General features: G+C 57.1%; 2 protein-coding genes across 4 annotated transcripts; both read left to right on the top strand.

The window, feature by feature from the left end:
- The first annotated feature begins 989 nt into the window (after window positions 1-989).
- WDR81 (WD repeat domain 81) lies at window positions 990-12,084 on the top strand. 3 transcript variants are annotated; one of them, XM_004329545.4, is made up of 10 exons: window positions 993-4,928; window positions 5,674-5,781; window positions 6,024-6,214; window positions 6,328-6,518; window positions 6,766-6,931; window positions 7,010-7,175; window positions 7,862-8,551; window positions 9,177-9,322; window positions 9,612-9,791; window positions 10,847-12,084. In XM_004329545.4, exons 1-10 carry the CDS (start codon window positions 1,253-1,255, stop codon window positions 11,165-11,167), a joined length of 5,835 nt encoding a protein of 1,944 aa, XP_004329593.3. In that variant the 5' UTR covers window positions 993-1,252; the 3' UTR covers window positions 11,168-12,084. The 3 variants fall into 3 exon arrangements, 2 of the variants coding, with proteins under 2 accessions (XP_033702755.1, XP_004329593.3); XR_004523677.2 differs by lacking the exon at window positions 10,847-12,084 and having other exon boundaries at window positions 990-4,928; window positions 7,862-8,565; window positions 9,612-9,747; XM_033846864.2 differs by lacking the exons at window positions 9,612-9,791; window positions 10,847-12,084 and having other exon boundaries at window positions 990-4,928; window positions 7,862-8,565; window positions 9,177-9,367.
- Window positions 12,085-12,128: 44 nt separating this feature from the next.
- On the top strand, window positions 12,129-20,046 carry SERPINF2 (serpin family F member 2). Its single transcript, XM_073797892.1, has 9 exons — window positions 12,129-14,262; window positions 14,406-14,444; window positions 14,565-14,627; window positions 14,913-15,114; window positions 15,571-15,714; window positions 15,860-16,063; window positions 16,505-16,647; window positions 18,128-18,332; window positions 18,962-20,046. The coding sequence occupies exons 1-9, from the start codon at window positions 14,191-14,193 to the stop codon at window positions 19,372-19,374; spliced, it is 1,485 nt and encodes a 494-aa protein (XP_073653993.1). The 5' UTR covers window positions 12,129-14,190; the 3' UTR covers window positions 19,375-20,046.
- The last annotated feature ends 7,186 nt before the right edge of the window (window positions 20,047-27,232 follow it).

Below are 27,232 nucleotides of genomic sequence, written 5' to 3'. Positions count from 1 at the left end.
CTTGTGCTCCGCAACGGGAGAGGCCGCAGCGGTGAGAGGCCCGCGTACCGCAAAAACAAAAAACAAAAAACAAAAACAGTGGGTTCGCCGCAGACAACGGCCTATCTATCCTGCAAATGAGTCAGAACTGAGACCCCTTGAAGGAGTCCTGTAGTTTTGGTGCCAGCTCACTGGTTTCCGCTCCCTGTCCGTGCTGCACCCTCCCCCCAGCCACCGTGGCATCTGCAAGGCTCTGACCACAGCAGGCAGGCTCTGCAGCAAAGCAGAGGCAGATCTTCAACAGGAAGTCTTGGGGGAACATTTCCTCCCACGAACTCCAGGCCTTTGAGCCTGGGCCTCTTCTCTCCCCCAGATTGCCCAGAATTAAAAAAAAAAAAAAAAAAAAGGCGTTAAGAGGTCTGTCAGTGGGGAGGACTCCAGGGAAAAGGATCTGTGCACTACCTTCTAAGTCTCCATTCTGCCCCTTGGACAAGCCTCTTTGGAGGCTCTTGGTTTTCACCTGTAAAATATAAATAGTAACCGTCCCTCCTACCACACTGAGTGTTGTGAGGGCCAAATGGAATGTTACTGATGAAATATTCTGGAAAACTAAAAGCTCTTTTTTTTGGTAGGCAGCATGGAGGCGGTGAAGGGACTTAAGTCAAAAGTCCCGTCTCGGCTTCAGGTTTCTTCTCTGTAAAACCAGAGGGAGGTGGGGTGGTGGCAGGGATGATCGGCCACTTAAAGTCCGCCATCTCTAGGGAAAGCCTCCCTAGGTCCGCGACCCAGCACATGAAGGAGGAAGTAGGGAGGGGAGGGGAAATCCCGTGGGTCGCTCAGCATCCCCCTCTCCTGCCCCTTTCACCCCGAGGAAGCGAAGCCGCCACCGGGCCCAGCAGAGCGCTGGGAGGGAGGGCGCCGAGGCCGGCCGGGCGGTGGCGCGGGCGGGAGGCGGGGTCCCCTGGACCAGTCGAGCCACGTGCGGTTGTTTCCGTGCCGGGGCGATCACGTGAGCAGCGTCAGCTGACCCGTCACGGTGGAGCCCGGCGGTGGCGCCCCGCATCCCCCGCCCTGCCGCTCCCGGAGTGCAGGACCTTGCTGAGGGGTAAGTGCGCCCCCGCGCCCCCTCTGTCCCCGGCCCACCCCCGCCTCCTCCGCCCCAGCCCCTGTCCCTCTCCCATCCCCACACACCCGGCTCGGCACTCCGGAAGCTGTGGCGAGGAGGGCCGTGGCCGGGCTCAGCCCCGCGCCGCCCCCAGGCGGCCAGGAGGGGATGGCCCTGGGGAGCAGGGGGCGGGAAGTCGCTCTTACCACCGAGGCCGAGGGCTGGTCACCGCCCCCGAGCCCCGACATGGAGAAGCTGCTCCGGAGCGTGGAGAGAGACCTGAACATCGATGCCCGGCAGCTGGCTCCAGCCCCGGGGGGCACCCACGTGGTGGCCCTAGTGCCTGCGCGCTGGCTGGCCAGCCTCCGCGAGCGCCGGCTGCCCCCGGGACCGTGTCCCCGCGCTGAAGGCCTGGGCGAAGCGGAAGTCAGAACTCTCCTGCAACGCTCCGTGCAGAGGCTGCCGCCCGGTTGGACGCGAGTGGAGGTCCACGGGCTGCGGAAACAGAGGCTCTCTTACCCGCTGGGCTCCCTGCCCTTTGAGGAGGGGTCCGGCAGCCCGGAGACCCTCACTCGCTTCATGCAGGATGTGGCTGCCCAGAATTATCGCAACCTGTGGCGCCACGCATATCACACTTATGGGCAGCCCTATAGTCACAGTCCTGCCCCTGCAGCTGTCCCTGCCCTGGACTCAGTACGACAAGCTCTGCAGAGGGTCTATGGTTGCCCCTTCCTGCCAGTGGGCGAAGCTCCCCAGTGCCCATCACATGCCAGAGATGGCCCCTGTCCTCCTCGGGGCAGCCCTGCCTCTCCCAGTCTTCTGAGAGCTGAGGCGCTGTTGGAGTCGCCAGAGATGTTGTATGTGGTGCACCCCTACGTGCAGTTCTGCCTGCACGATGTGGTCGCCTTCAGCCCTGCCAAGCTGGCCAACAGCCAAGCCAAGGTGCTCTTCATTCTCTTCCGCGTGCTGAGGGCCATGGACGCCTGTCACCGCCAGGGACTGGCCTGTGGGGCCCTGTCTTTGCACCACATCGCTGTAGATGAGAAGCTTTGCAGTGAGCTACGGCTGGACCTGAGCGCTTACGAGAAGCTCAGAGAGGAGGAGGATGAGGAGATCTCTGTAGCAAGAAAGGGGGCAGGCCTTGAGCCTGGAGAGGAGGGAGGAGGGGGACCTGGGTGTCCCACCTGCCAGGAGGAACTTAGGGACCTCGTGCTAGACTGGGTCCACGGCCGCATCAGCAACTTCCACTACCTCATGCAGCTGAATCGGTTGGCAGGTCGGCGGCAGGGGGACCCCAACTACCACCCAGTGCTGCCCTGGGTGGTGGACTTCACCACGCCCCGGGGGCGCTTCCGAGACCTGCGCAAGTCCAAGTTCCGCCTCAACAAGGGGGATAAACAGCTGGACTTCACGTATGAGATGACGCGGCAGGCGTTTGTGGCAGGTGGCGCGGGGGGCGGGGAGCCACCGCACGTTCCTCACCACATCTCTGACGTGCTTTCTGACATCACATACTATGTGTACAAGGCTCGGCGCACACCCCGGTCGGTGCTCTGTGGACACGTGCGGGCGCAGTGGGAGCCCCATGAGTATCCTGCAAGCATGGAGCGTATGCAGAGCTGGACACCTGATGAGTGCATCCCCGAGTTCTACACCGATCCCTCCATCTTCTGCTCCATCCACCCTGACATGCCTGACCTGGACGTGCCGGCCTGGTGCAGCTCCAGCCAGGAGTTCGTGGCTGCCCACCGGGCGCTGCTGGAGAGCCGAGAGGTGTCCCAGGACCTACACCACTGGATTGACCTCACCTTTGGCTACAAACTCCAGGGCAAGGAGGCCGTGAAGGAGAAGAACGTGTGTCTGCACCTGGTGGACGCCCACACGCACCTGACCAGCTACGGCGTGGTGCAGCTCTTTGACCAGCCGCACCCCCGGCGCCTGGCCGGGGCCCCTGCTCTGGCCCCTGAGCCTCCACTCATCCCCAGGCTGTTGTTCCAGACCATCCAGGAGAGCACAGGCCGGGAGGACTTCCCAGCACAGCTTGCGAATGGAACGGGCAGGCCGGTTTTGGAGGCCGCTCCCCGTGAGGCTGCCTGGGCCAGGGACATGCCCGTGGTGGGGGAGGATGACTTGGAGCAGGCCACAGAAGCTCTGGATTCCATCTCCCTCACTGGGAAGGCAGGTGACCAGCTGGGCCCCTCCTCCTCCTCCTCTTCTAGTCACGCCCCTCCAGGCCTCCTGCCTTTCTCGGGGGCCTCAACCTCTCGACCAGGCCGCCGGAACAAAGCTGCTGGGGTAGACCCCGGGGAAGGTGAGGAGGGCAAGATTCTTCTTCCGGAGGGCTTCGGTCCTCTGCAGGCTCTGGAGGAGGTGGAGAAACTGGGCAACTTCTTGACCAAAGGCCTGGGGGGCCGCTTGGAGGTGCCTCCGCAGCCCCAGGTCCAGCGCGCCGTGCTGCTGCGGGACCTCTTCCATCGGGACATGCAGGCGCTGGGCGTCCTGCTGGCTGAGATGGTGTTTGCCACCAGGATCCGGACGCTGCCGCCTGATGCGCCTTTGTGGGTACGCTTCGAGGCTGTTCGGGGGCTCTGCACACGCCATCCCAAGGAGGTCCCTGTGTCTCTGCAGCCCGTGCTGGACACGCTCCTGCAGCTCAGTGGCCGTCAAGGCCCCGTGGTTGCAGGGAGGGGCAAGCTGGACCCGCTGTTCGAGTACAGGCCCGTCTCCCAGGGGTTGCCCCCACCCTGCCCGGCCCAGCTCCTCAGCCCCTTCAGCTCCGTGGTTCCCTTCCCTTCGTACTTCCCCGCGCTGCACAAGTTCATCCTCTTGTACCAGGCGAGGCGCGTGGAGGATGAGGCCCAGGGGCGGGAGCTGGTCTTTGCTCTGTGGCAGCAACTGGGTGCCGTTTTGGGTGACATCACCCCCGAGGGCCTGGAGATCTTGCTGCCTTTTGTGCTGTCGCTCATGTCTGAGGAGCACACAGCCGTGTATACGGCCTGGTACCTATTTGAACCTGTTGCCAAGGCACTGGGCCCCAAAAATGCTAACAGGTACCTACTGAAGCCGCTCATTGGTGCCTACGAGAGCCCCTGCCGGCTACACGGGCGCTTCTACCTGTACACCGACTGCTTTGTGGCCCAGCTGATGGTGCGGCTGGGCCTGCAGGCCTTTCTCGTCCACCTGCTGCCCCACGTCCTGCAGGTGCTGGCGGGTGTGGAGGCCTCCCAGGAAGAAAGCAAGGGCCTGGCGGGGGCTGCAGAGGATGAGGAAAGTGGGCTCCCGGGGGCCAGGCCTAGCTCCTGTGCCTTTGGGGAGGAGATCCAGATGGACGGGGAGCCTGCTGCCTCCTCGGGCCTGGGGCTCCTGGACTACACGTCTGGCGTCAGCTTCCACGACCAGGCCGACCTCCCAGAAACAGAGGACTTCCAGGCCGGGCTCTACGTGGCCGAGTCCCCTCAGCCCCAGGAGGCTGAGGCCGTGAGCCTGGGCCGGCTGAGTGACAAGAGCAGCAGCAGCGAGACATCCCTGGGCGAGGAGCGGGTGGCAGACGAGGGGGGCGCCCCGGTGGACAAGAGCAGCCTCAGGTCGGGTGACAGCAGCCAGGACTTGAAGCAAAGCGAGGGCTCCGAGGAGGAAGAGGAGGAGGAGGAGGGCTGTGTGGTGTTGGACGAGGGGGAGGGGGAGGGGGAGCAGGATGAGGTCCCCGAGGCGTCTGAGCTCACGCTGTCCAACACGGTGCTGTCCATGGATACGGTCGTGGCCGGTGATGGCGGGGCTGACGGGGAGGAAGAAGAGGAACCACTGACCGAGCAGTCGGAGGGCAAAGAGCAGAAGATCCTTCTTGGTGAGTTCTCAGGCCTGGAGGTGTCGGTCTAACACTCATCGTGTGTGGAGCCCCTGCCCTGTGCCAAGCAGTGGGTCGAGCAGATCCACACGCAGCAGAGCCATGGGCCTGCCCTGCTGGAGCTCACGTCCGTGCTGTAGGCAGTCTTCCGTAAGCACGAGTTCTGTTAGTGCTACAAACAACAATGGCTGGCTACCACGAGGGAATATAACATGGGCTTAGATCTCATTTTCAGGGGTCAAAGAAGGCTTCCTTGGAAGTAGGGCCTGCTGGGGTTCAACGAGGAGGAGGTAGTTGGGCAAAAATGGCAGGCTCTGCGGTGGGAAGAGCGTTCCAGGCAGAGGGAACAGCCTGTGCGAGGCTCTGAGGCTGTCGTGGTTCCATTAAAGAATCTGTGAAAGGCCAGTGTGGTTAGACTGAGAGAGTGAAGAGAAGCGGAAGGGGAAGAGGCCAGAGGGGATGGTAGCCAGGGCCTCATTTCGCAGCTGGGGGAGATTCACTGAAAGGGTCACCCTCCTGCAGGGTATGCCCGAGTAGAGGTGCCTGGAGCAGCCCCAAAGCCAGACTCCCACAGGCCAGCTCTGCTACTGCTAAAGGGAGGGTGGTGGCGTGGGGTGGCCAGGCGCTGGCTGGGCTCCTGGGCACAGTTGGAGTCCGCGTCGGCTAGGCGGGGTCCGTGGGGTGGGGTTGGGGAGTAGTGAGCTGCCGTTATCTGATGAGCTCAGGGCCTGCCCCCGCCCTGCAGATACGGCCTGCAAGATGGTCCGCTGGCTGTCCGCCAAGCTCGGCCCCACCGTGGCCTCTCGCCACGTGGCCCGGAACCTGCTCCGCCTGCTGACGTCGTGTTATGTGGGTAAGGCCGGGGATGGGGCTTCCTCCAGCCCTTTGCCCCTCTTCAGCCCCCTGTAGCGGATCCTTCCCACTTTCACCTCGGACCACCTCCTGGCCCGGTCCTGGGTCCCAGTCTGTAAGCTCCTTGCTTCCTTGGGTGAGGCACGGGGAGACCCCAAGCTAGAGTGAGCAGGAGTGTTCACTGCGGTCCCTGAAGGCCCACCTACCCCCTGCCCTCCACTAGCTGTGGCCCTTCCTTGACAGGGCCCACCCAGCAGCAGTTCACCGTGAGCAGTGGCGAGAGCCCCCCGCTGAACGTGGGCAACATCTACCAGAAGAGACCAGTACTGGGCGATATAGTATCGGGGCCCGTGCTCAGCTGCCTCCTCCACGTCGCCCACCTGTACGGGGAGCCCGTCCTCACCTACCAGTACCTGCCCTACATCAGCTACCTGGTCAGTCGCCGTTTGGCAGCTGGGGTCTGGGCGGCTGAGGGCCGACCCAGGACCTCTCTGGGTTCCCGGCGGTCTGTGAGGCAACCTGGCCCTCATCTGCTCTGTGGCCCTAGGTGGCCCCGGGTAGTACCTCAGGCCCCAGTCGACTGAACAGCCGCAAGGAGGCGGGGCTGCTGGCAGCGGTGACTCTGACCCAGAAGATCATCGTGTACCTCTCAGACACCACCCTCATGGACATCCTGCCCCGTATCAGCCACGAGGTCTTGCTGCCCGTGCTCAGCTTCCTCACTTCCCTCGTCACGGGGTAGGGCCCTGCACCACCCCACAGGGGAGCAGCCCGGCTGGGGGGCGACCTGGGGCGCGGGGCGTCAGGAGTGCTGGTTTTCATCCCAGCCGGGTGACCCTGAGCAAGCCACACCTGTCTGTGCCTTCGTTTCCTCACCTGGTCTGGACCAGTTGGTCTTATAGCTCCTTTCGTTTACGGCTTTGGATAGATCTGGGAAAGCCCTGCAGAGGCAGTGGGGGCTGGAGCTTATAAGCTCTATTTCCAGGTTCCCAAGTGGAGCCCAGGCCCGGACTGTCCTGTGTATGAAAACCATTAGCCTCATCGCCCTCATCTGCCTGCGCATCGGACAGGAGATGGTCCAGCAGCACCTGAGCGAGCCCGTGGCCACCTTCTTTCAAATCTTCTCTCAGCTGCACGAGCTTCGGCACCAGGTGGGCAGACCTACCTGGCTGGGGTGGGCTGGCCAGGGGCCGTGGCCTCTGCTGACTCCCCGGGCTTCCTGCCCACAGGATCTGAAGCTGGAGTCCGTGGGCCGCAGTGAGGGCCAGCTGCCAAAGGTGGCCTTCTCCGATGGGCAGCTGCGGCTGGTGGACCCCACCCTGCTGGACGAGCTGCAGAAGGTGTTCACCTTGGAGATGGCGTATACGATCTACGTGCCCTTCTCCTGCCTGTTGGGTACTGGCGCATCACGTCCCCTCCCAGCCTCTGTGGCTACAACTCTTCCCCTGGGAGGGCCCCATGCTCCCCCAGCCCCTAGTGTCAGGAGTGGGTGTTAAACACAGTTCTCTGGGTCAGAGCAAAGGGGTTTGGCCTTAGGCCCCTGAGTCCCGGTGACGTATAAACAGGGATTGAGCTTTGGCCAGCAAGGAGGCACAGGAGCAGCCTGGCCTGTGCCTGGGGCAGGCAGGGCAGTCAGGCTGCCGGACTGACGTCTTAGCAGCCATCTGAGAGGAATTAGCAGCCCACTGTTCACGTAACTTCCCGTATAGGCCGGGCCCTGTGCCAAGCGTCTATGTGTGTCATCGCCCTGAATAGGATGAACAGTGCTGGTCAGATACGTTGTCATCCCACCACTGAAATCTAGCCTGTGGGAGGGAGAGCATGACCTGTCTTGTTCACCGTTCTGTTTCTGCTGCCCAGCATGGCACGCAGCACATGTGGAAGATGCTCACGTGTCCATACTGAAGGAATGAATCCACGTTTTCCTGGGGAGGAAACAGGCTCAGAGATGGAAGAGTTACTTGCTTAGAGTTGCACAGACAGTACCTGGCCTGCCTTCTGTGGTTCCCAAGCCCGTGGGTGGGTGGTAGCAGTCACTTGCCATCTCCCCTAATCTCAGGACCTCTCCCGCTCCCATCCAGGTGACATCATCCGGAAGATCGTCCCCAACCACGAGCTGGTGGGGGAGCTGGCGGGGCTGTATCTGGAGAGCATGAGCCCAAGCCATCGCAGCCCTGCCAGCGTGGAGCCCACCGCGCCCAGCACTGGCCCTGAGTGGGACCCCCAGGGTGGGGGCTGCCCCCAGGACGACGGCCACTCGGGGACCTTTGGGAGCGTCCTGGTCGGGAACCGCATCCAGATCCCCGATGACTCCCAGCCTGAGAGCCCCGGCCCGCTGGGCCCCATCTCCGGGGTGGGTGGCGGGGACCTCAGCAGCCAGAGCGAGGACAACGTGCTGAAGCGGAAGCTGCCACGGAGCGTGCACGGCCTGAGTGGGAACTGGCTGGCGCACTGGCAGTACGAGATCGGCGTGAACCAGCAGGATGCCCACTTTCGCTTCCACCAGATCCGCCTGCAGAGCTTCCCCGGCCACTCAGGGGCTGTCAAGTGTGTGGTGCCCCTGAGCAGCGAGGACTTCTTCCTGAGTGGCAGCAAGGACCGCACCGTGCGCCTCTGGCCCCTCTACAACTCTGGGGACGGCACCAGTGAGACAGCCTCACGCCTCGTCTATGCCCAGCACCGCAAGAGTGTCTTCTTTGTGGGCCAGCTTGAGGCCCCGCAGTGTGTGGTGAGCTGTGACGGGGCTGTGCACGTCTGGGACCCCTTCACAGGTGAGCGGGCCCAGGTGAGGCCTGTTCTGTTGCTGCTGTCCTGTACTCCACCAAGGGTGGTGGGTTGGGGTATAATGGTATGTGGTTGAGGGTGACCTGGTGAGACCACAGAGAGGAGCATCTAAGACTCAGAATCCGTCATACCCAAGTTTGAATCGGCTCTGCCAACTTACTTGCTGAGTGACCTTGAGCAAGTCACTCTGCTACTCGAAGTATCAGTTTTCCTATCTGCAAAATGGGAATCAGAACAGTTGCTTTAGAGGATAATGCATAGGGGTTTAGCTTAACGTGGAGCACGTAGTACCTGGTTGGTAAACAGTTGCTCACATATTTTCTGTCATTATTGTAGGCAGAAATAAGGTTAAAGAGCAGGGGTTAAGGAGGTAGAGTAGCATTGAGGTAGGTGGTGGGGAGGTAGCTTTCGGCGAGGGTGCTGTGTGAAGAGAGGGGCCTGGCTTGGCCACGGAAGTAGGAAGGTGGGAGGGTCAAGAAATATCTTTCGCAGCATCTATTGAGGTTTCCTGGGATATGGGAGGCAGGTACGGGGTGGGTTGGGGGGATAGGAGGAGTCGGGGCTCTTCCATCAGTGGCCGGGACCCAGATCCACCGTGCCTTTCCTTCCCAGGGAAGACCCTTCGCATGGTGGAGCCGTCGGACAGCCGGGTGCCCCTGACCGCTGTGGCTGTCATGCCCGCCCCCCACACCAGCATCACCATGGCCAGCTCTGACTCGACCCTGCGCTTTGTAGACTGCCGGAAGCCTGGCCTGCAGGTCAGGGGCATCCTGTTCTCTGAGCCCTGGCCTGGGTGCCTGGCAGGGCGGAGAGACCCCTGAAGAGAGGAGGCCAGGGCAGAGTTTCTCTTTGGTGACAGATCATCTGCAGCAGCAAACCCTGGGGGGTGGGGGGTGGGGCTCTGGCTCTGGGATTTGGGGAGCCCCCCCTTGATGGGGGACGAGGCTCAGGCCTTCCAGCTGTGTGGGTTGGGGGATGAACTGGACCTCGGGGAGATGCGGGTTGGAGCAGGCTGTGGCGCCTCAGCTTGTCTTCCTCTGCCCACAGCATGAGTTCCGCCTGAGCAGCGGGCTGAACCCTGGGCTTGTCCGCTCCCTGGCTGTCAGCCCCAGCGGCCGGAGTGTGGTGGCCGGCTTCTCCTCGGGCTTCATGGTGCTCCTGGACACCCGTACGGGCCTGGTTCTGCGTGGCTGGCCTGCCCATGAAGGGGACATCCTGCAGATCAAGGTGACAGACCAGGTTCCCTTCCCCTCCTGGCTGAGTGCTCCAGCCGTCACCTCTGCTTAGAGCCCACCCAGGACAGGCTCCAGCTGACCTCGCTTATACCTGCCCGAGGACTGGTGGGCAGGGAGGGTCAAGAGCCAGCTGCACCATGGGGGCCTCGGCAGGAGGCTGGCCGCTGGGTGGAACCGGGGGGCCGAGCTGACCCTGCTGCTTCCTGGTGATGTTCTAATGAGTAACTCTTGTCCATATTTGTCTTACTTGGAGGATCAGGGGTCGGGCCCTGTCCATGACCCAGTCAGGTTAAATAAAGCTCAGCTGGGAGGCTGTTTACTGCCCCCAGACCACTGAGCAGAGTCCATGCCCCCAGCTGGGCTGTCCCGGTGCGGGCAGGGGCGGATCGGGCATGGGAATCCTGCCCCCACCTCCACCCCCAGCCCATTTTCAATCGCAGACCTCAGGGAACTGCTCAGGGAGGTGCAGGAGGGGAGGAACAGGGCTCTTTGTGGGAGGGTTTTTCCAGGCAACTGGGACTCCCTCCCCATCCTAAGCGGCAACGAGGGGACATGCACTGCCACTGCTGGGGGCAGGCAGCCCCCGGTTCCCTCCAGGGCCCCCCAGGGGATCCTGGGTTCTGGGTGCCTCTAAATTCTGACTTTCCAAGAAAGCATCAGGAGGTCTCTAGGGTCAGCCTGGGTGTCAATCCTGGCTCTGCCACTTATTGGTTCTGTGACCTTGTATGATTACTTAACTTTCCTGAGCCTTAGTGTTTTCCTCTGTAAAATGGGAACAATGACAACACCTTCCTCATAGAGTTGTTATGAAGATTAACCACGGTAAGACGTGTAATGTACCTAATACAATGCTTGACATAGTAAGTGCCCAAATTATAATGATGACTAGGTTGATGACACTTAATATATTCCTGTTAGCTAACATTGATATAACGTGGGAGGGTGGCAGCCTGTCCCCGGCTCAGGACACCCTGTCCTCCTGGGAGATCCTGTGGGAGGAAACAGGAAGACCCCGGGCCCTGCTGAGGCTCTGCTCTCCCCGGGCAGGCGGTGGAGGGCAGCGTCCTGGTCAGCTCCTCCTCTGACCACTCCTTGACTGTCTGGAAGGAGCTGGAGCAGAAGCCCACGCATCACTACAAGTCCACCTCCGACCCTATCCACACCTTCGACTTGTACGGCAGCGAGGTGGTAACTGGCACCGTGGCCAACAAGATTGGCGTCTGCTCCCTGCTTGAGCCGCCTTCCCAGGCCACCACCAAGCTCAGCTCCGAGAACTTCCGTGGCACGCTCACCAGCCTGGCCTTGCTGCCCACCAAACGCCACCTCCTGCTGGGTTCAGACAACGGGGTCATCCGCCTCCTGGCATAGTCCGAGGCAAGAGCTGGCCAGGCGGAGGTGGGCACACGTCCTCCGGGAGTCCATCCCTCACCTTTGTGTCCCCAGCAGCATCCCTCCTGGCAAGCCTCAGGCCCCATGCCCTGGGTACCCACATGGCCTGTCAGCTAAGGTGGCCTGGAGGTCTGGGCTCCTGAACCCCCAGAGCCACTGAGGCTGCCAGAAGGGATCTCGTTCATGGCTTGGGGCGATGCTGCCCCACCGAGCCAGCAGGAAGCAAGAGCGAGAGCCTGGGGAAGGCATTGCTGCCCTCTCTTCTCCCCAGCTCCGCCCTCTGCATCCACATGGGGACAGGAAGCTCTGGGAAGGGGAAGGGAGACTCTCCCTGCCTAGCCAGTCTCCAGCCACAGCACCCCTTGCTGGGCTCTCTCTGCCCCTGTCCTGCAAGGACCGGGACGCCACCACAGTCCAGGACACTGATGGTGCTTGGACTCCAGCCTCTAAGGGCTGGCCATGGTCCAGGAGTTAGGGGCCTTGGGCAGTGGTTTAAGTGTCCTCCCAGCCAGGCCCTGCCCAGTGTGGGACCAGTAGGGGAAGAAAGAGGGCAGGACCAAAGGAGAGAAGATGGACTGGGCCCGGTGGTGCCTGCCAGGAGCGACCCCATGCCTTGCCTGCCCACCCGTCACCACAGTGTTTGTGCCTTGAGTTGATGAGACAGCCCTTGGGTCCAGAGTCCCTGGGGGAGCAGGTCCAAGACCCTGAAAGAAGGGGCAAGAAGGGTCATCTCTGCATCTCAGGTCTCCCTCCCCCAGGGGACAGGAAGACCCAGGCATCCCCGGGTCCTCACGTTCTGGAGCAGAGATGAGGTCTGGGGCTGGGCCTCTGCTGCTTTCTCACTATTTGCAATAGATGTAAATATGATCAATAAATTCTTTGGAAGAGCCGTGGAACCGAGTGAGGCTTCTCTTTTTTTTCGGCCGTGCAGTGGGAGCGCGGAGCCCCAACCCCTGGACCACCAGGGAGGTCCCTGAGTGAGGCTTTTCCTGACGACGGTGCCAGGGTGGGGAAAAATTGAGACCCTGCAGCTTCCGGGACAGCGAGGAGAGGGTGAGGAGGTGCGGAGGCAGCCCGATCACTGTTCTTCAGGCGGTACTGGGTACAGGGCTTCTGGTTCGTGCAGCCCCAGGCCAGTTTCTAGAGCCCTCACCCTTGAGGAGGGTAAGGAGGTATTGCTCCCGATGAAGTAGGGTGCTGGGAGAGGCTGTGTCCCTCCGCATCTTTCCTCTCCCCACCCCTGCCGTCTGGATCCAGGCTGGGCATGTGAGGGTTGAGGATGGGCATCCTATCCTGGGTTCCTGAGTCGTCTCTTGCAGCTTCCGCTTCCCTCCTCTTGGGAGGGGGAGGCAGTTATGGGGGAGAGGAAAGGACATTGGAACTAGGAACCTGAATGTAACTCTGAGCCCAGCTCTGTGTCCTTGGGCAGGTCACACAGCTTCTGTGTGCCTGACTAAGACAGGGATAACCTCTCACTTCATGGGGTCACTGGAAGGCCCCTGTCCTTCCTGGATCTGCCCTCCGGCTGAGGACAGCCTCATCGACCGTCTCCTGAACCTCCTTTCTCCGGGCTTAAGTGGGACCCACATCTACGGGGGTTCCAGGTAGCTGTCCCAGTATTAGATGCCTTGGCGGGAAAAGGGTTTTTGGTCCTAATATCAATGTTTAACCGGATGTGCAGGTCAATGTTTACCAGAAGAGAAAGCAATTGGAACAGGGGTTGGCTGAGAGCAAAGGTCCTGGTGGCAGGGGAGGGCTCAGCCGGGCTGGCTGGAACCCGGGCACAGCGTGGGGAGCACCCAAGTGGGGCCAGAGGGACATCGTGTGCAGCGGCGAGGAGCCTGCCGAGGTAAGATGGGTGGCTTGGCCTGGAGCTGCCCGCCTTGCCGAGGGGGTCTGGGCTGAGTTTATTCAGGAGACCTGTCACTTCTCTGCCTCCTGGGGTGATGAGGAACCAAGGTGGAGGTTCTGGGGGGAGTCCCTCTGGGAAATGAAAGCCTGGAAGCCTTTTCTTGCCAGGAAGATTCAAAAGCCCCGGTGGGAGATCAGGGCCCTGGCCAAGCGTCCTTGTGTGGGATGGGGATGGGGCCACGGGTGATAGAAGGATGCTTGAGATGGGGGCGGGATGGGTGTGTGTGAGACCTGCTCCGAGGCCGGACCAAGACCTGCCCATCCGCACCCGCCAGCCTGGCTTCCCGGAGCCAGCCTGAGGCAGAGAGAGGGCCAGGTCCTGTGTTTTCCGTAAGTCCAAAGGTGGCTCTGGCCAGAGTCATTCATTGGGCTCTGCTGTTGGGTCAACAAGGCCGGTCTCTGGCCCAGCCCACCACCCCTGCTGAGACCACAGTCCCGTCCACCCTTGTGGGCAAGAGCAGACCAGCCAGAAAAGGTGGGCCGATGGACAGCCAGTTGGATAGGAGCTCCGGGGTGGAAGCCTCAGCACAGAGGAGGCTTCAGGGCAGGCGCCTCCCACAAGAGGGCCCTTGGGCTAGACTGACAGCAGCCATTGCTGAGTGCCAGGCCGTGGAGTCAGGGCTCACGAAGACTGACTTAGGTGGGTCTCCGCGATACACATGGGTAGAGGTAGGGACTTTCGCCACCATTTTACAAGATGAGGCAAAGCCCAGAGGGGTTAAGGGGGATGTCCTACGGCCTCTGCCAAGAGGCACAGCCTGGATTCAAACCCAGGTCTGACTCACAACACCAGGCCTTGAAGAATGGGGACATGTTTTTGTTTGGGTAATATTTTCCCCCTATGAACAAAAACATTTTCAGTGCCTGAAAAGTGAACGATCAGAAAACGCAAAGGGGAAAAAGCAACTCAGGGGGGAGTTCAAGCAATTCACCGCTCAGAGGGCTGTGCTTTGGGCGTGTGTGCTGCCGCTGTCGCTGTCCCCTCCTTGGTGACGGCTCAGGACTTCGGCTGCCCGTGAGCGTGAGGGTGGGATTTCACGGCGGGTGTGGGCGCGAGGAAGGAACGGAGGCCTCCCATCCCGCACAGGAACATGGCGCTGCTCTGGCTGCCTGAGCTTGTCCTTGTGCTCAGCTTGTCCTGCCTGCAAAGCCCCTGCTCAGCGGTGAGCCTGGGCCGCGGTCTGGGTGGGGCGGGGAGGCGGCTACGGGAGACGCCAGGGGTCCCGGGGAAAGAGGAGGGGGGCAGGGTCGAGGGAGGTCTTGGCTTTAGGGGTTCCCTCGCCTCTCCTCGTTCTTTTCTCAACAGTTCTCTCCTGTGAGCACCATGGAGCCCTTGGGCCTGCAGGTACTGGGGAGAGAGAGGCGCGGCAGGGAGGAAGGCCCCAGGGGGCCTCGCCTGTGGCTGGTGCAGGGTGGGGAGACCTGTGGGAAGGGTTGCTCTCCATCTGCTTCCTCCTTTCTTCAGCTGATGAGCGGGCAGACCCAGCAGAAGCTACCCCCACTTTCCCTCCTCAAGTTGGGCAACCAGGTACAACCAGGTGGGGCTGGGGAAGAGTGGGTGGGGCCTGAGGGAGGAGGGCCATAGGCAGGGGCAAGGAAGTGGGCGGGGCCTGAGGGTGGCAGTGAGGCTGAGGCCTGAAGGGCGAGGGTGGGAGGAACCAGAGGAAGGGACCTAGTCCCCTGAATGCCATTGCCCATGTCTGGACTGGGACAAGGCCCTGCTGTCCCCAGCACAGGGGCTTTGAAGGAGATCTTCAACACAGAACCTGGAGCTGACCCCTTGACCCCACTGACCCCTAATCTGTCCCTGCAGGAGCCTGGTGGCCAGACTGCCCCAAAGAAGGCCCCAGGAGACTGCGAGGGGTCCCCAAACCCGGAGCAGACCCGCAGGCTGGCCCAGGCCATGATGGCCTTCACCAGAGACCTCTTCTCCCTGGTGGCCCAAAACTCCACCAGGCCCAACCTGATCCTGTCGCCTCTGAGTGTGGCCCTGGCACTGTCTCACCTGGCACTAGGTACTATGGGAGCACCTGTCCAGACCAGCAGAGCTGGGAGGCCAGTAGGAACTCATTACCTACCCCAGAGTTTACGAGCAGGTGCTTCCTCCATCAGGGTCACTTGGATGTTTGGTAAAAATGCAGACTCCAGTCTCTGTGAATGAGAATCCCAGGGATTGGGCCCAGGATGTGCTTCTGGTGATTTTTGTGCAAGAATATGATAGGTACAACGTCTCCGTTGGACTGGAGGGTCTCACTGTGGGACCTTCCCCAGAGAGGGAAGGCCATAGGGTGAGGTTGCCCAGATTGGCAGCAACAGAGATGAAAGCAAACTTGGGAGTCCTGTCCCTCAGACCAGTTCAGGATATGGGAGGAGAAAGCGCGGTCTCGTGGGCATGCGCACTGTAGGTATTCAAGAGGGATGGGAGAGGGCAGTGGGGGTGGGAAGGACCACAGCTGCTGTGTCCCCTCCAGGTGCTCAGAACCAAACGCTGCAGAGGCTGCAGCAGGTGCTGCACGTGGACTCAGGGCCCTGCCTCCCCCACCTGCTCAGCCGCCTCTGCCAGGACCTGGGCCCTGGGGCTTTCCGATTGGCTGCCAGAATGTACCTGCAGAAAGGTAGGTGCTGGTGGCAGACACTCTCTAGGTTGTGTCCTGGGGTGGACAGGGGTGAGGGAGACGGGTGTGGACTCAGGCAGCCAGTCGGAGCACAGGTGGTTGTGGGGCCCAATGCTGGCAACAGCCTGTGGGCCCTTCTGTGCAGGATTTCCCATCAAAAAGGACTTCTTGGAACAATCAGAACAGCTCTTTGGTGCAAAGCCCATGAGCCTGACGGGAAGGAAGAGGGATGACCTGGCAAACATCAACCAATGGGTGAAGGAGGCCACAGAGGGGAAGATTGAGGATTTCCTCTCAGATCTGCCAGATGACACAGTGTTGCTTCTCCTCAATGCCATCCACTTCCAGGGTGTGCTCCTCCCCTTCTCGGCTCCCTGCCCGCAGACCCTACCCCTGCCCTGTAGGCACGCTTTTTTCTGAGGGTCCCTCTTCCTCCCCAGGCCTGGGCCGGGAGGGTAGGAGACAGGTAATGGTGTGGCAGGACGGAGGCCCAGGAACTGGATGGGGCTGTCGTGGAGAGAGTTCCCTAGGAGGAAACCGAGTCTTAAAAGACCCAGGGGAGGTTCCTGGGAACGTGACAGGGCAGGGGAGAACGCAAGCCCAGGTTCTACAATCACTCCAGGGAACAGACCTCAGATTACCTGTGTATCACCTGGCACAGCACCCCCTGGTGCTCCAGCCTCCACCTTTCATCCCTTAAATGGGTTCTGGGTGGGATGCGGAAGAGACTGGTGGGGTAGAATCTACCTTGGTCCCAGTCTATATGGCCCCTGCCCTCTGCTGGATTCAGGCTTCTGGAGGAGGAAGTTCGACCCGAATCTCACGCGGAGAGACACTTTCCACCTGGACGAGCAGTTCACGGTGCCGGTGGACATGATGCAAGCCCGCACGTACCCGCTGCGCTGGTTTCTGCTGGAGCAGCCTGAGATCCAGGTCACCCTTGACTCCTCAGCCTGGGCTTGGGTGCTGGGAGGTGGAGAAGGGAATGGGCCCCTGTGGGGCAGGCACAGGGGTCAGGGGTGTGCCGCACCTTCCTTGCAGTCACGCCGCTGGGGCGGGTCGCTCTGGAAGGTCTCGCTGTACCCCCATCCAGGGAAACTGAGGCTCCAGGCACTGCGGGTTTAGTGGAGCACAAGGAAACAAGATCCCTGCTCTGGGGAGGGAAGACACACAGTGCACGAGCAAACGTAAATCAACAGGCTAATTTCAGAGAGTGGGGGGAAGGTATTTTAGCTAGAGGGGTCAGGGAACCTTCTCTGATGAAGGGACACTGAGTTGAGTCCCAGGTGATCTTTGGTTATGGGGGTTTATTACAAGGACCCATGGGTCATGGGGCAGCACAGGGCCTCAGCACCCTGAAGCCTGGGAGATGCGACCTGAGCTCTCACACGGTGCTCCTTGGAAGGGAGGATCTGTCAGCATCCTGATGGAACATTCTGATTAGAGAGAGCGCTGTGTCACGCTATCTCAGGTGCAGCCTCCCTCGCTTCCAGCCTAAACACGGTCCCCTTGGCCTAAGCGGCTGATCCCTGGGCCAGTCGGCCGTGGCTGAGACCGCAGTGTTGGTTAGTTTCACAAGGCCTCTTCTGAGAGGGGCTGTGGGTGAGGCAGGCCCTCGGAGCAGTGTCCCTGCTTCTCTCCGGTTCCCCCGACACGTGACCCATCTGGTTCGCCTCCCCACCAGTTCTATTCCTGCTGCCCCTTCCCGCCAGGCTGTGTCCTGCCCACACTTCCTTCACCCTTCCGTCTCCATCCTTGGCCCTCCTTGGTCTTCCTCTTGTCTCGCCCGCCCTCTGCGTGCTGGCCCAGGTAGCCAGACACTGGCACTCCCCCTCCCGCCACTGGGGTCCTGCCCTCTGGGCGCTCTGCCTGGAGCCCGAGGAGTGACATCCACCAGGGCCCACGGAGCCCAGTGGTTTTCACACTTCTTTAGCTGCGGAAACTCTGTTCACATGAAATCTCACCCCAAATCACAGTATAGATACACAGCCAGGCAAAGTCACAGTTGGAGGAGAGAGGAGTGGATAGGGTACCACCCTTGATAGCGGCTCCTCTGCTAGGGCAACCTGGTCCATTGTACGCATGGAAGTGAGAGGCGGACACAGGGGGTTCCTCACCCTGAGTCACGGGCTAGCTGGTAGCAGAGGAGGAGAGAGAAAACTACCAGTTACTGAGTGAGCGCCGCCTACGTGCACACGCTCGGCCAGAAACTTTAAAAGCTTCTCTCTTTCTGTCACATGTCAGCCGGCAGTGTGTGCAGGGAGTGTTACTCCACGGGTGAGGAAGCGGAGGCTCAGAGAGACCCCGCACACACCTGTGAAGGATGGAGTGTCTCCTAAGCGATGCCGGCCCAGTCCCCACGTTGGCCTGGGCGCTCTCTGGTCCTCACGCCGTCTCCTTGCCTTGTCTGTAGGTGGCTCATTTCCCCTTTAAGAACAACATGAGCTTCGTGGTCGTCGTGCCCACCCGTTTCGAGTGGAACGCGTCCCAGGTGCTGGCTAGCCTGAGCTGGGGCGTGCTGCACCAGCCCTTGCTGCGGGAGAGGCCCACCACGGTCCAGCTGCCTAAGCTGCACCTGAAATACCAAATGGACCTGGTGGCCATCCTCAGCCAGCTGGGTAAGGAGGCCGGGCGTGGGACAGCTCCCGGCTCAGCTGGACAGGGTGGGTAAGGAGGAAGCCCCCCAGCCGGCAGGCCTGAGTCAGAGCTAGACTTGCGTCCTGGCCTTTTCTGGGGCTTAGGGAGGTGAGAGGGTTTGATATGCACCCTCGGACTCTCTGTCCTGGGCAGGGGGTGGGGCAAGGGAATGAGGACCTGCTCTGCCCAAGACTGAGCACCGCAGAGAATCCTGGGTGGAGAGCCAGGGGTGGCATGTGAGCCTCGCTGGCTCTCCTGCGAGAGGCACGAGGAGCCCACCATGTACAAAGAGCTGAGTCTCACGGGGGTCGGCAGAGGAGGAATCAGGTACTTACAATTCAGCGTTAAGTGATAAGACGGAGGGCTTCTCTCTAGTCCACCCAGGGAACTATTGAAAAGGCATCTGTCTGGACTTCGGGGCAGGGGCTCAGGGAAGGTTTCCCGGAGGAAGGAACCTTTAAGCAGATACGTGCAGGTTAACTAGGAGTTAACCGGCAGTCTGTGGGTTCAAGGTGCTCCCTGGCCGGGATGCCAGACACCCTCCCAGGCAGGTCCATGCAGCGTGTGGGGCAGAAGGCAGCTCTGACCAGCCATCTCCTGGCCTGGGCAGGCCTGCAGGAACTGTTCCAGGCCCCGGACCTGCGCGGGATCTCAGACCAGAGCCTGGTGGTGTCCAGCGTGCAGCATCAGTCCACGCTGGAGCTCAGAGAGGCCGGCGTGGAGGCAGCCGCGACAACCAGCACGGCCATGTCCCGCATGTCCCTCTCCTCCTTCAGCGTGAACCGCCCCTTCCTCTTCTTCATCCTCGAGGACAGCATGAGCCTGCCCCTCTTTGTGGGCAGCGTGAGGAACCCCAATCCTGGCGCGCAGCCGGAGCTCAAGGAGCAGCAGGACTCCCCTGACAACAAGGACTTTTTCCAGCACCAGAAAGGCTTCCCCCGCGGAGACAAGCCGTTCGGCCCTGACTTAAAACTTGCGCCCCCCTCGGAGGAGGATTACCCCCAACCTAGCAGCCCCAAGTGAGGGGCTGTGGCCGCCAGCAGCCCGAGGCCCTGTTTGGACCAGCCTCTCAACTCATGTCACTCTTTCCAAACAGCTTTGTGGGATTGCGGGCGGGGGCCTGGGGCGCGGTCTGGCAGAGGGGAGGAGGGGAGCCAGTCTCTCTTCTCCTCTTGGGGAGTTTGGGGAGGGGCGGCGCTGGGAGGAAGGCAGGCATTGGGGAACCGTGGGCCTTGATCCAAAGGGGTTCAGAGGGTGTCCTCGTCTGGGGCTTGGGCAGAAGGGCAGCTGTGGATTCATTTTTGTCAGGAAGGTAGGTAGGTTATTCCCTAAGTTGGCTGGGTCGCCTCCACGCCTGTTTACCGGAGAGGGAGGGCCGGGGAGGGGTGGACACCTGGCTGGGGAGATGGGGTGGCCCGGGGGTGCCGAGCACTGTTGTGGGATTAAACATGAGGGTGGAGGTCGAGCCTCTGCCCTGAGCTGCCCAAGGCCCAGCAGCCTCCAGACCACCCCGTGGCCTCAGTCTCCCCGCTGGTCCTCGGAGGTACCAACACTGCCAGGACTCCCCTTTTTTCCTCTCCCCTCTGTCCCCCCTGCCCGGTGTCTCAGTGGCTGAGGGGTGGGGGGCGTTAGCTCCCGAAGGCTCTTTTGTAAAGTTTTTGTAGTGATTTTTATGCCACCTGAATAAAGAATGAATGGGCGTGTCTGCTGTGAGGTCACTGTTTGGGGTGTGGGTGGGAGCAGGGGGGCTGGAGGAAGGCGGGAGGAGGCCACGGGCTGGGCCCCCAGGAGCAGCAGCCCTCTCTGTGCCACGTTTGGCCTCTGGTCACTCGCCAGCCCTTCTCCACCGTGCCGTCCCTCTGACTTCACCAGCCCTGCCCAGGGCCACCCCCTTGCCAGCCTGGCTCTGCTCTCAGCCTGTTCCTCTCTACGGACCTCAGGCATCCGGCAACAAAGGCGGCTCAGAATAGCACCAGCCTCCTGGTTTGGGAGAAGAACTGGCAATTAGGGAGCTTGAGGAGTTTCTAATTACACGCCAGCCCTTCTGCCTGGAGCTGGCGCCCGCCAGACGGGGGCGGGCAGGCTGCCGGGAGCACCGGCTCCAGATGGAGGCTGTCAGCGCCTGAGGATTTGGGGGAAGCAACTGGGGGCACCTTGGCACAGAGCTGGGGGCAGCCCTTGTCTGTGAGTATAGGGTGTCCATGTGGCAGCAGCCACCTGCGGCCCTGTAGTGCGGTGGTTAAGAGCAAGTCCTTAGGATGGGATCTTGCTTCTTACAAACCAGCAGTGTGTGGAGATGGGAAGTAAATCAACAGTGAAATACAGGGCATGTCAGAGGGTGGTGAGAGCTCTGGTGAGAAGTAAAGCAAGGAAGGCCTCCCCGAGGAGGTGACTTTTGGAGCAGAGACTAGAAGGAGGCAAGGGTGGGTACTATGGGGACATCCTGGGGAAGAGTGTCCTGGGCAGAGGAGTGGGAGCTGCTCAAAAGGTTCAGGATGATCAGGAGATCCGTGGGGCTGGAGTGGAAGGGGGGAGGGGGGAGATGTAGGAAGGAATCAGAGAGGAACTGAGGGCAGACCACTGAGGGATTTAAGGCCACTGTTGTTGTTATCTTAGGAGAGGTAAGCGATAACTGGAAAGTTAAGTCAGCAAGCCCACCAGCTTAATTTACCTCCTGAGTTTTTCTCAGCTCTCTCTTCCTCTCCATTTGGGCTCTAGCCACAGTTTGGATCTAGTCATCACTCCCAAGGGTCACTGCTGTCGCCTCCCGGGTTCTCCGTGCTGCCGGTCTGGCTGCCTTAACTGCATCCTCCGCCCTGTAAATACTAGTCAAGTGCTTTCTGTGTGCCCAGCAGCTCCCCAGGTTCTGGGGCTGCAGCGATGAAAAAGCCAACAAGACCTCTACCCCCCAGAGCCTAAATCTGGTGGTAGAGTGGTCTAGACAATAAACAAGTTAAAATTGGGGGTTGAAGTATAGTATGCCAAGTACACAAGTCATAAATGTACCTAAGCATAATGAATTTCTTTCACGAACCAAGTACCCCTGTGAAACCAGTACTCAGATCAACGAACAGTACTCACTCTCCTGGCTTCTGATAACAGACTAGTTTCTTCTGGTTTTGAACTTTATGTAAAGGAATCGTGCGGTCTGTCCTCCCTTGTGCCTGGCTTCTTTCATTCAACCTCCTGTTCGTGAGATTCATCCGTGTCGTTGGGGATGGAAATTATTCATTCACTGTGGAAGGCTTTTTTTTTTTTTAAATTTATTTGTTTAGTTGCACGGGGTCTTAGTCGTGGCAGGCGGGCTCCTTAGTTGCAGCAGGTGAACTCTTAGTTGCGGCATGCATGTGGGATCTAGTTCCCTGACCAGGGATCGAACCCTGGCCCCCTGCATTGGGAGCATGAAGTCTTAACCACTGTGCCACCAGGGAAGTCCCCGTGGAAGGCTTTAACTGAGGGGCACCATGGTCTGAGGTAAGCTCTGGCAGGCTCCTTTGGCTTCTGTGAGGAGAACAGACTTAGAGGCACAAATGCAGGAGGAGGGAGGCTGGTTAGCAGGCAAGAGACATGGGTGGCTTGGCCCAGGCTGCCGGCTCTGGAAATGCAGGAAAGTGGTCAGGCTTCAGGTATATTTTGCAGGTAGACGTTATAGAATTTGTGCATAGACTGTATGGCAGATGAGGGAGAGGAAAGAGTTAAGGATGGTGGGGCTTGTCATTCAAATCCCTGGATTTTTGTGTTGAGAAAAACGGGTTTTACTGAGATGGGAATCAGAGTGAGGGACAGATTTTAGGACTGGAGATTTTAGGATGGCAGATTTTTTGATTGGAGATTTCCATTTTGAACATGACTGAAATGCCACACTAATATAGGGTGACCATATGTCCCAGTCTTCCCTGGGATGGTTTGAGTTATGTCTGTGGTTCCAGCTTAATTCACAGCACCCGCTTTTGTGCTTAGAAGTGTTTGGATGATGAATTGTATGTTCCTCTTACATGCTGGGCATCCATGTGGCTATGTCAAATTGGGCTGGAAGTGTATATTTGGGAGCTCACAGATGCACTGAAAGTTATGGAACTGGCAGAAATCACCTAAGAGGAGATGTAGATGGAGACAGAAAAAAAGGTGTCGCAGAAGCCAGCAAGGAAGATGGAAAAGATGGGGCTTTTGAGGTGCGAGAAAAATGAGAGGGTGTGGAGAGTCAGGGTTTCAAGGAGGGACAGTTTGCCGTCTGCTGGTGAGGGCAGAGATGTCCATTTGGTGGTCAACGCAGACGTCACCCGTGAACTTGGCGACAGCAATTTCAAAGGAGAACTGGGCACAGAAGCAAGTTGGAGAGTGAGGACGGAAAGGCGCTAAGAGTAAATAGCTCTTCCCCGCATGTCTGGGAGGGAGGGTGGAGAAATGGACGGTAGCTTTAGGGGATGCGGCAATAAAGGAAGAGTCCTTAAAGAAGGGAGTAGCAGATGCTGTTTAAAAGCTGTGGAATGGTCCTTCAGAGAAGGATTACATTGATTAGGCAGGAGAGGAGCTACCTGCAGGAGCCTAGTCCTTGAAAAGCACCAGTGCAGGCCCTTTCCTTTGGCAGGCGTGGGACACACTGCTTTCACGCTACTCGGAAGAAAGAGAAATCTTCTTTCTTTATAAGTTATTATAAATAATTAGGACATACAAAAGGGTATAATAAATCGTATAGGGCCACTGTCCAGCTTAAAAAATATTCTCAATATAGTGATAGTCCTACATTCCCTTCCTCAATCCTTCCCCTGCCCCCAAAACCATCATCCTGAATTTGTTTTTTTATTATTTTCATGCATTTCTTTTACTTTCACCACATGAGTTTTAATCCCTGAGTGGTATATATTAATAGTATCATTCTGTGTGTTTTTAAACCTTCCACAAACGTATCATCCTGCAACTTGGCATCACTCTATATTGTGAGATGAATCTGTGTTAAGTGGCTTCCCTTTAGTATTTCTCATAGCTGTAGGCTTCTTTTTTTTTTTCACCCCTTATCTAATCTCCCGTTGCTGGACATTGAGGGAGTTTTCTTTCTTTCTTTTTTTTTGCCACTACACAGTGCTGCTGTAACATTCTTGCTACATCCTTGTGCACGTGTGCAGAGTCTTTTCAGCTCACATGTTTAGGAGTGGAATTGCTGAGTTGTGGGTTTGGGTTTTCCATCTTTCACTGCCAGGGCTGCCACATAAGGTTATGCACAACCTTGCCATTTGTTGCCAGACTGTTCTTCAAAGGGGTTGCATCAATTTAGGTTCTCATAAGGAGGGCCTAAGGGATCCTGGCCGTCCACATGCTCACCAATACTTGGTATTGTCAGATGTTTCGATTTCACCCATCTGATGAGTGTGAGATACACTTATCAAAGTATTTAATCTGCATTCCCCTGATTACGGGTGAAAAACATCTTTTCATAAAGTTATTGGCCACCCAGGAGTCTTCATCTGTGAATTACCTGGGCCTCTTTTTCTGTTGCATTGTTTTCTTCTTTCTTTTTTTTTTTTAAAATTGATTTGTAGTTCTTTCTATATTATAGTTAGTAATCTTTTTTTGTCAGTTATCTGTGTTACAAATATTTTCTCTTAGTGTGAGGCTTGTCTTTTCATTTTGTTTTGCGGTATCTGTTCATGAAAACAAGTTTTTGATTTTAGTGCCAAATTTATCAATCTTTTATAATTTGTGCTTTTTTTGGTGTCTTGTCTAAAAAAACTTTCCTACTGAGAGATCACAGATAAATCCATCTATACATTTTTCTAAAATATTTACATTTTTTCCTGTTGTGTATCTGTGTTTGCATTTGTTGTTTAAGCCATTAAAATGGTCTCTGAAAGGATACATATGAAAGAGATTAACATCAGCCGTCTCCACGGAGTGGAATCAGGTGACGGGGGATCAGAGTGAAAAGGAGTCATTCACTGTATATCTTTAGTTGCTTTTGAGTTTTGAACCATATTTAAGAAATACCTATTCAAAAATAAGTGAATAATTTAAATAAAAAGTCATTAAAAAGGTTCTGCAGGGACCCCCTCCTGCACTGTTGGTGGGAATGTAAACTGGTACAGCTACTATGGAGAACAGTATGGAGGTTCCTTAAAAAACTAAAAATAGAGCTACTGTATGAGCCAGCAACCCCACTCCTGGGCATATATCCAGAGAAAACCATAACTTGAACATAATAATAATAATTATTATTATTATATATAGAATAATTATTATTCCGATATTCATTGCAGCACTATTTACAATAGCCAGGACATGGAAGCAACCTAAATGTCTATCGACAGGGGAGTGGATAAAGAAGATGTGGTACATATATGCAATGGACTATTACTCAGCCATAAAAAAGAATGAAATAATGCCGTTTGCAGCAAGATGGATGGACCTAGAGATTGTCATACTGAGTGAAGTAAGTCAGACAAAGACAAATATCATATGATATCGCTTATATGTGGAATCTAAAAAAGTGGTACAAATGAACTTATTTACAAAACAGAAATAGAGTCACAGATGTAGAAAACAATCTTATGGTTACCGGGGGGAAAGGGGGCGAGGGATAAATTGGGAGATTGGGATTGACATATACACACTACCATACATAAAACAGATAACAAATAAGGACCTACTGTATAGCACAGGGAACTCTATTCAGTACTCTGTAACGACCTATATGGGGAAAGCATTTAAAAAAGAGTGGGTGTATGTATATGTATAACTGATTTACTTTGCTGTACAGCAGAAACTAACACAACATTGTAAATCAACTATACTCAATAAAAAAATTAAAAAATAAAAATGTTAAAAAAAATGGTTCTGCAAAAACAGAAATTGTTTTTCAGAAACACTTAAACCTCTAATGCACCTACAGTTAATCTTTGTGCATGGTGTGAGACAGGGATCCAGTTTTAAATTGTCCACAGGATAGTAACGCCTTTCCACCTTTCTATGCTTAGCTCATTCTTATTCAAGACTCAGCTTAGATTCATATATTCCAGCTGTGCTTCCATGATACCCTATAGAGCAGTGCTGTCCAGTAGAAATACAATGCAAACAGCATATGTAATTCAAGATTTCCTAGCAGCCACATTAAAAAAGAAATAGGTGAAATTAATTTTAACAATATATTTATTTAACCTAATATATGTAATCAGGGTCAAAATTATTGAGATAGTTCACATTCTTTTTCATACTAACTATTCAAAATCTAGCGTGTACTTTATACTTATAGCAGATCACAACTCAGACTGGCCACATTTCAGTTGCTCCATGGCCACATGTGGTTAGTGGCTACCATATTGGATGGCATGGCTGTAGAGACTGCTATCACAGAATGTGCCGAAGTATATGATCTGTCCTCACGTCATCTTCTGTTATTAGCCAGTGAGCTTCTGAAGGGTGGGCACTGAGTCTCAGTCATCTATGTACTCCTTCTCTGTGTGCCTAGTGAGTACTTTGAGTGGAGGTCTTCAATTTTTGGTTGAATGGATTGAATTCTGGAGACTTCCCTGGTGGTCCAGTGGCTAAGACTCCGAGCTCCCAATGTAGGGGGCCTGGGTTTGATCCCTGGTCAGGGAACTAGATCCCACATACCGCAACTAAGAGCCTGCATGCTGGAACTAAAGATCCCGCAGGCAGAAACTAAGATCGCTCATGTCACAACTAAGACCTGGTACAGCCAAATAAATAAATAAATAATTAAATTTAAAAAAAAAGAAATGATTGAACTCTTTTTTTTTTTTTTTTTTTGGCTGCAACCTGTGGGATCCTAGTTTCCTGACCAGGGATCGAACCCAGACCCTGTGCAGTGGAAACGTAGAGTTCTAGTCACTGGACCGCCAGGGATGAACTCTTTTTTTTTTTGTGGTACATGGACCTCTCACTGTTGTGACCTCTCCCGTTGCAGAGCACAGGCTCCGGACGTGCAGGCTCAGCAGCCATGGCTCACGGGCCCAGCCGCTCCGCAGCATGTGGGATCTTCCCGGACCGGGGCACGAACCTGTGTCCCCTGCATCGGCAGGTGGACTCTCAACCACTGCGCCACCGGAGAAGTCCAGGGATGAACTCTTGACTGTTGATACACTCTTCCTTATATAAAGCTGAATCTGGTTCACTGGAAATTTCCAGGGGCCCTAGCTCTGCTCCCTGGAGCCTCACAGGAGGTGAAGTTCCCCTACATTTTCTCTTCCTCTAAATATCCCTTCCTTTTCTGATCCCTCCTTGTCTGAATGACCACTGGGCTTCTGACCAGGATCCACACATGCCTAGAAAACGTTTTGGTACATTCTCCAATTATTTCCCACGTCAGTATTTTAGTTTCACAACTGCATTGCAAGTTCCTAAACGCCCCAAGGTGAGCAAGGCCTCGGTGGTCTCCTCCCAGGTGATTTCTGCGGTGCCCAGGTGGGTGGCAGGCAGACACGCTCAGCCTCCTCTCAGGACTAATGTTTACAGTTCATCTCATTCTTCCTCTGGTCAGGTATTTCCCCACTGCCTTTTCTGATCTTCAGAAATCAGAGCATTTCAGGGCTAAAAAAGCACACAGACATCCCAGTACCAACCCCTCGTTTTCCAGCTGAGGAAAGGTAGGAGCCATGAGTGATGTCTTGCCCCAAATCCGAGTACCAGAGCCAAGGACCAGGAAGAACCCAGAGTCCCAGTTCTGGGCCACTGTTTCCTCTATTCCGGCCTCCTCCTGGGCCTCCTCCTGCGAGACTCTTCCTCAGTCCTGGCTCCCACCCAGGCTGGCCAGGCTGCCCTGTTGGGTGGGAATGCCAGGACCCCAAAGAAGGTCTGGTGGAACAGGAGGGTGTGTGAATGTGTCTGTCTGGGGGTGTGCGGTGGAAGGGCAGCTGTGGGTTAAAGTTAA

Source organism: Tursiops truncatus, chromosome 20 (assembly GCF_011762595.2).
Source record: "Tursiops truncatus isolate mTurTru1 chromosome 20, mTurTru1.mat.Y, whole genome shotgun sequence".
NCBI classification, from domain to species: Eukaryota; Metazoa; Chordata; class Mammalia; order Artiodactyla; family Delphinidae; genus Tursiops; species Tursiops truncatus.
Note: the sequence above shows the minus strand (reverse complement) of the source record. Positions and strands in the feature narration are given on the sequence as shown.

What these genes read in the sequence shown, in the direction of transcription:
- SERPINF2 (XM_073797892.1), top strand. Translation starts at nt 14,191, where the DNA reads ATGGCGCTGCTCTGGCTGCCTGAGCTTGTCCTTGTGCTCAGCTTGTCC. An exon ending in TCCTCAAGTTGGGCAACCAG is followed by an intron (nt 14,628 to 14,912) that starts GTACAACCAGGT and finishes CTGTCCCTGCAG; the next exon opens with GAGCCTGGTGGCCAGACTGC. An exon ending in ACTGTCTCACCTGGCACTAG is followed by an intron (nt 15,115 to 15,570) that starts GTACTATGGGAG and finishes TGTCCCCTCCAG; the next exon opens with GTGCTCAGAACCAAACGCTG.
- WDR81 (XM_004329545.4), top strand. Translation starts at nt 1,253, where the DNA reads ATGGCCCTGGGGAGCAGGGGGCGGGAAGTCGCTCTTACCACCGAGGCC. An exon ending in TGCCCTACATCAGCTACCTG is followed by an intron (nt 6,215 to 6,327) that starts GTCAGTCGCCGT and finishes CTGTGGCCCTAG; the next exon opens with GTGGCCCCGGGTAGTACCTC. An exon ending in CGTCTGGGACCCCTTCACAG is followed by an intron (nt 8,552 to 9,176) that starts GTGAGCGGGCCC and finishes TTTCCTTCCCAG; the next exon opens with GGAAGACCCTTCGCATGGTG.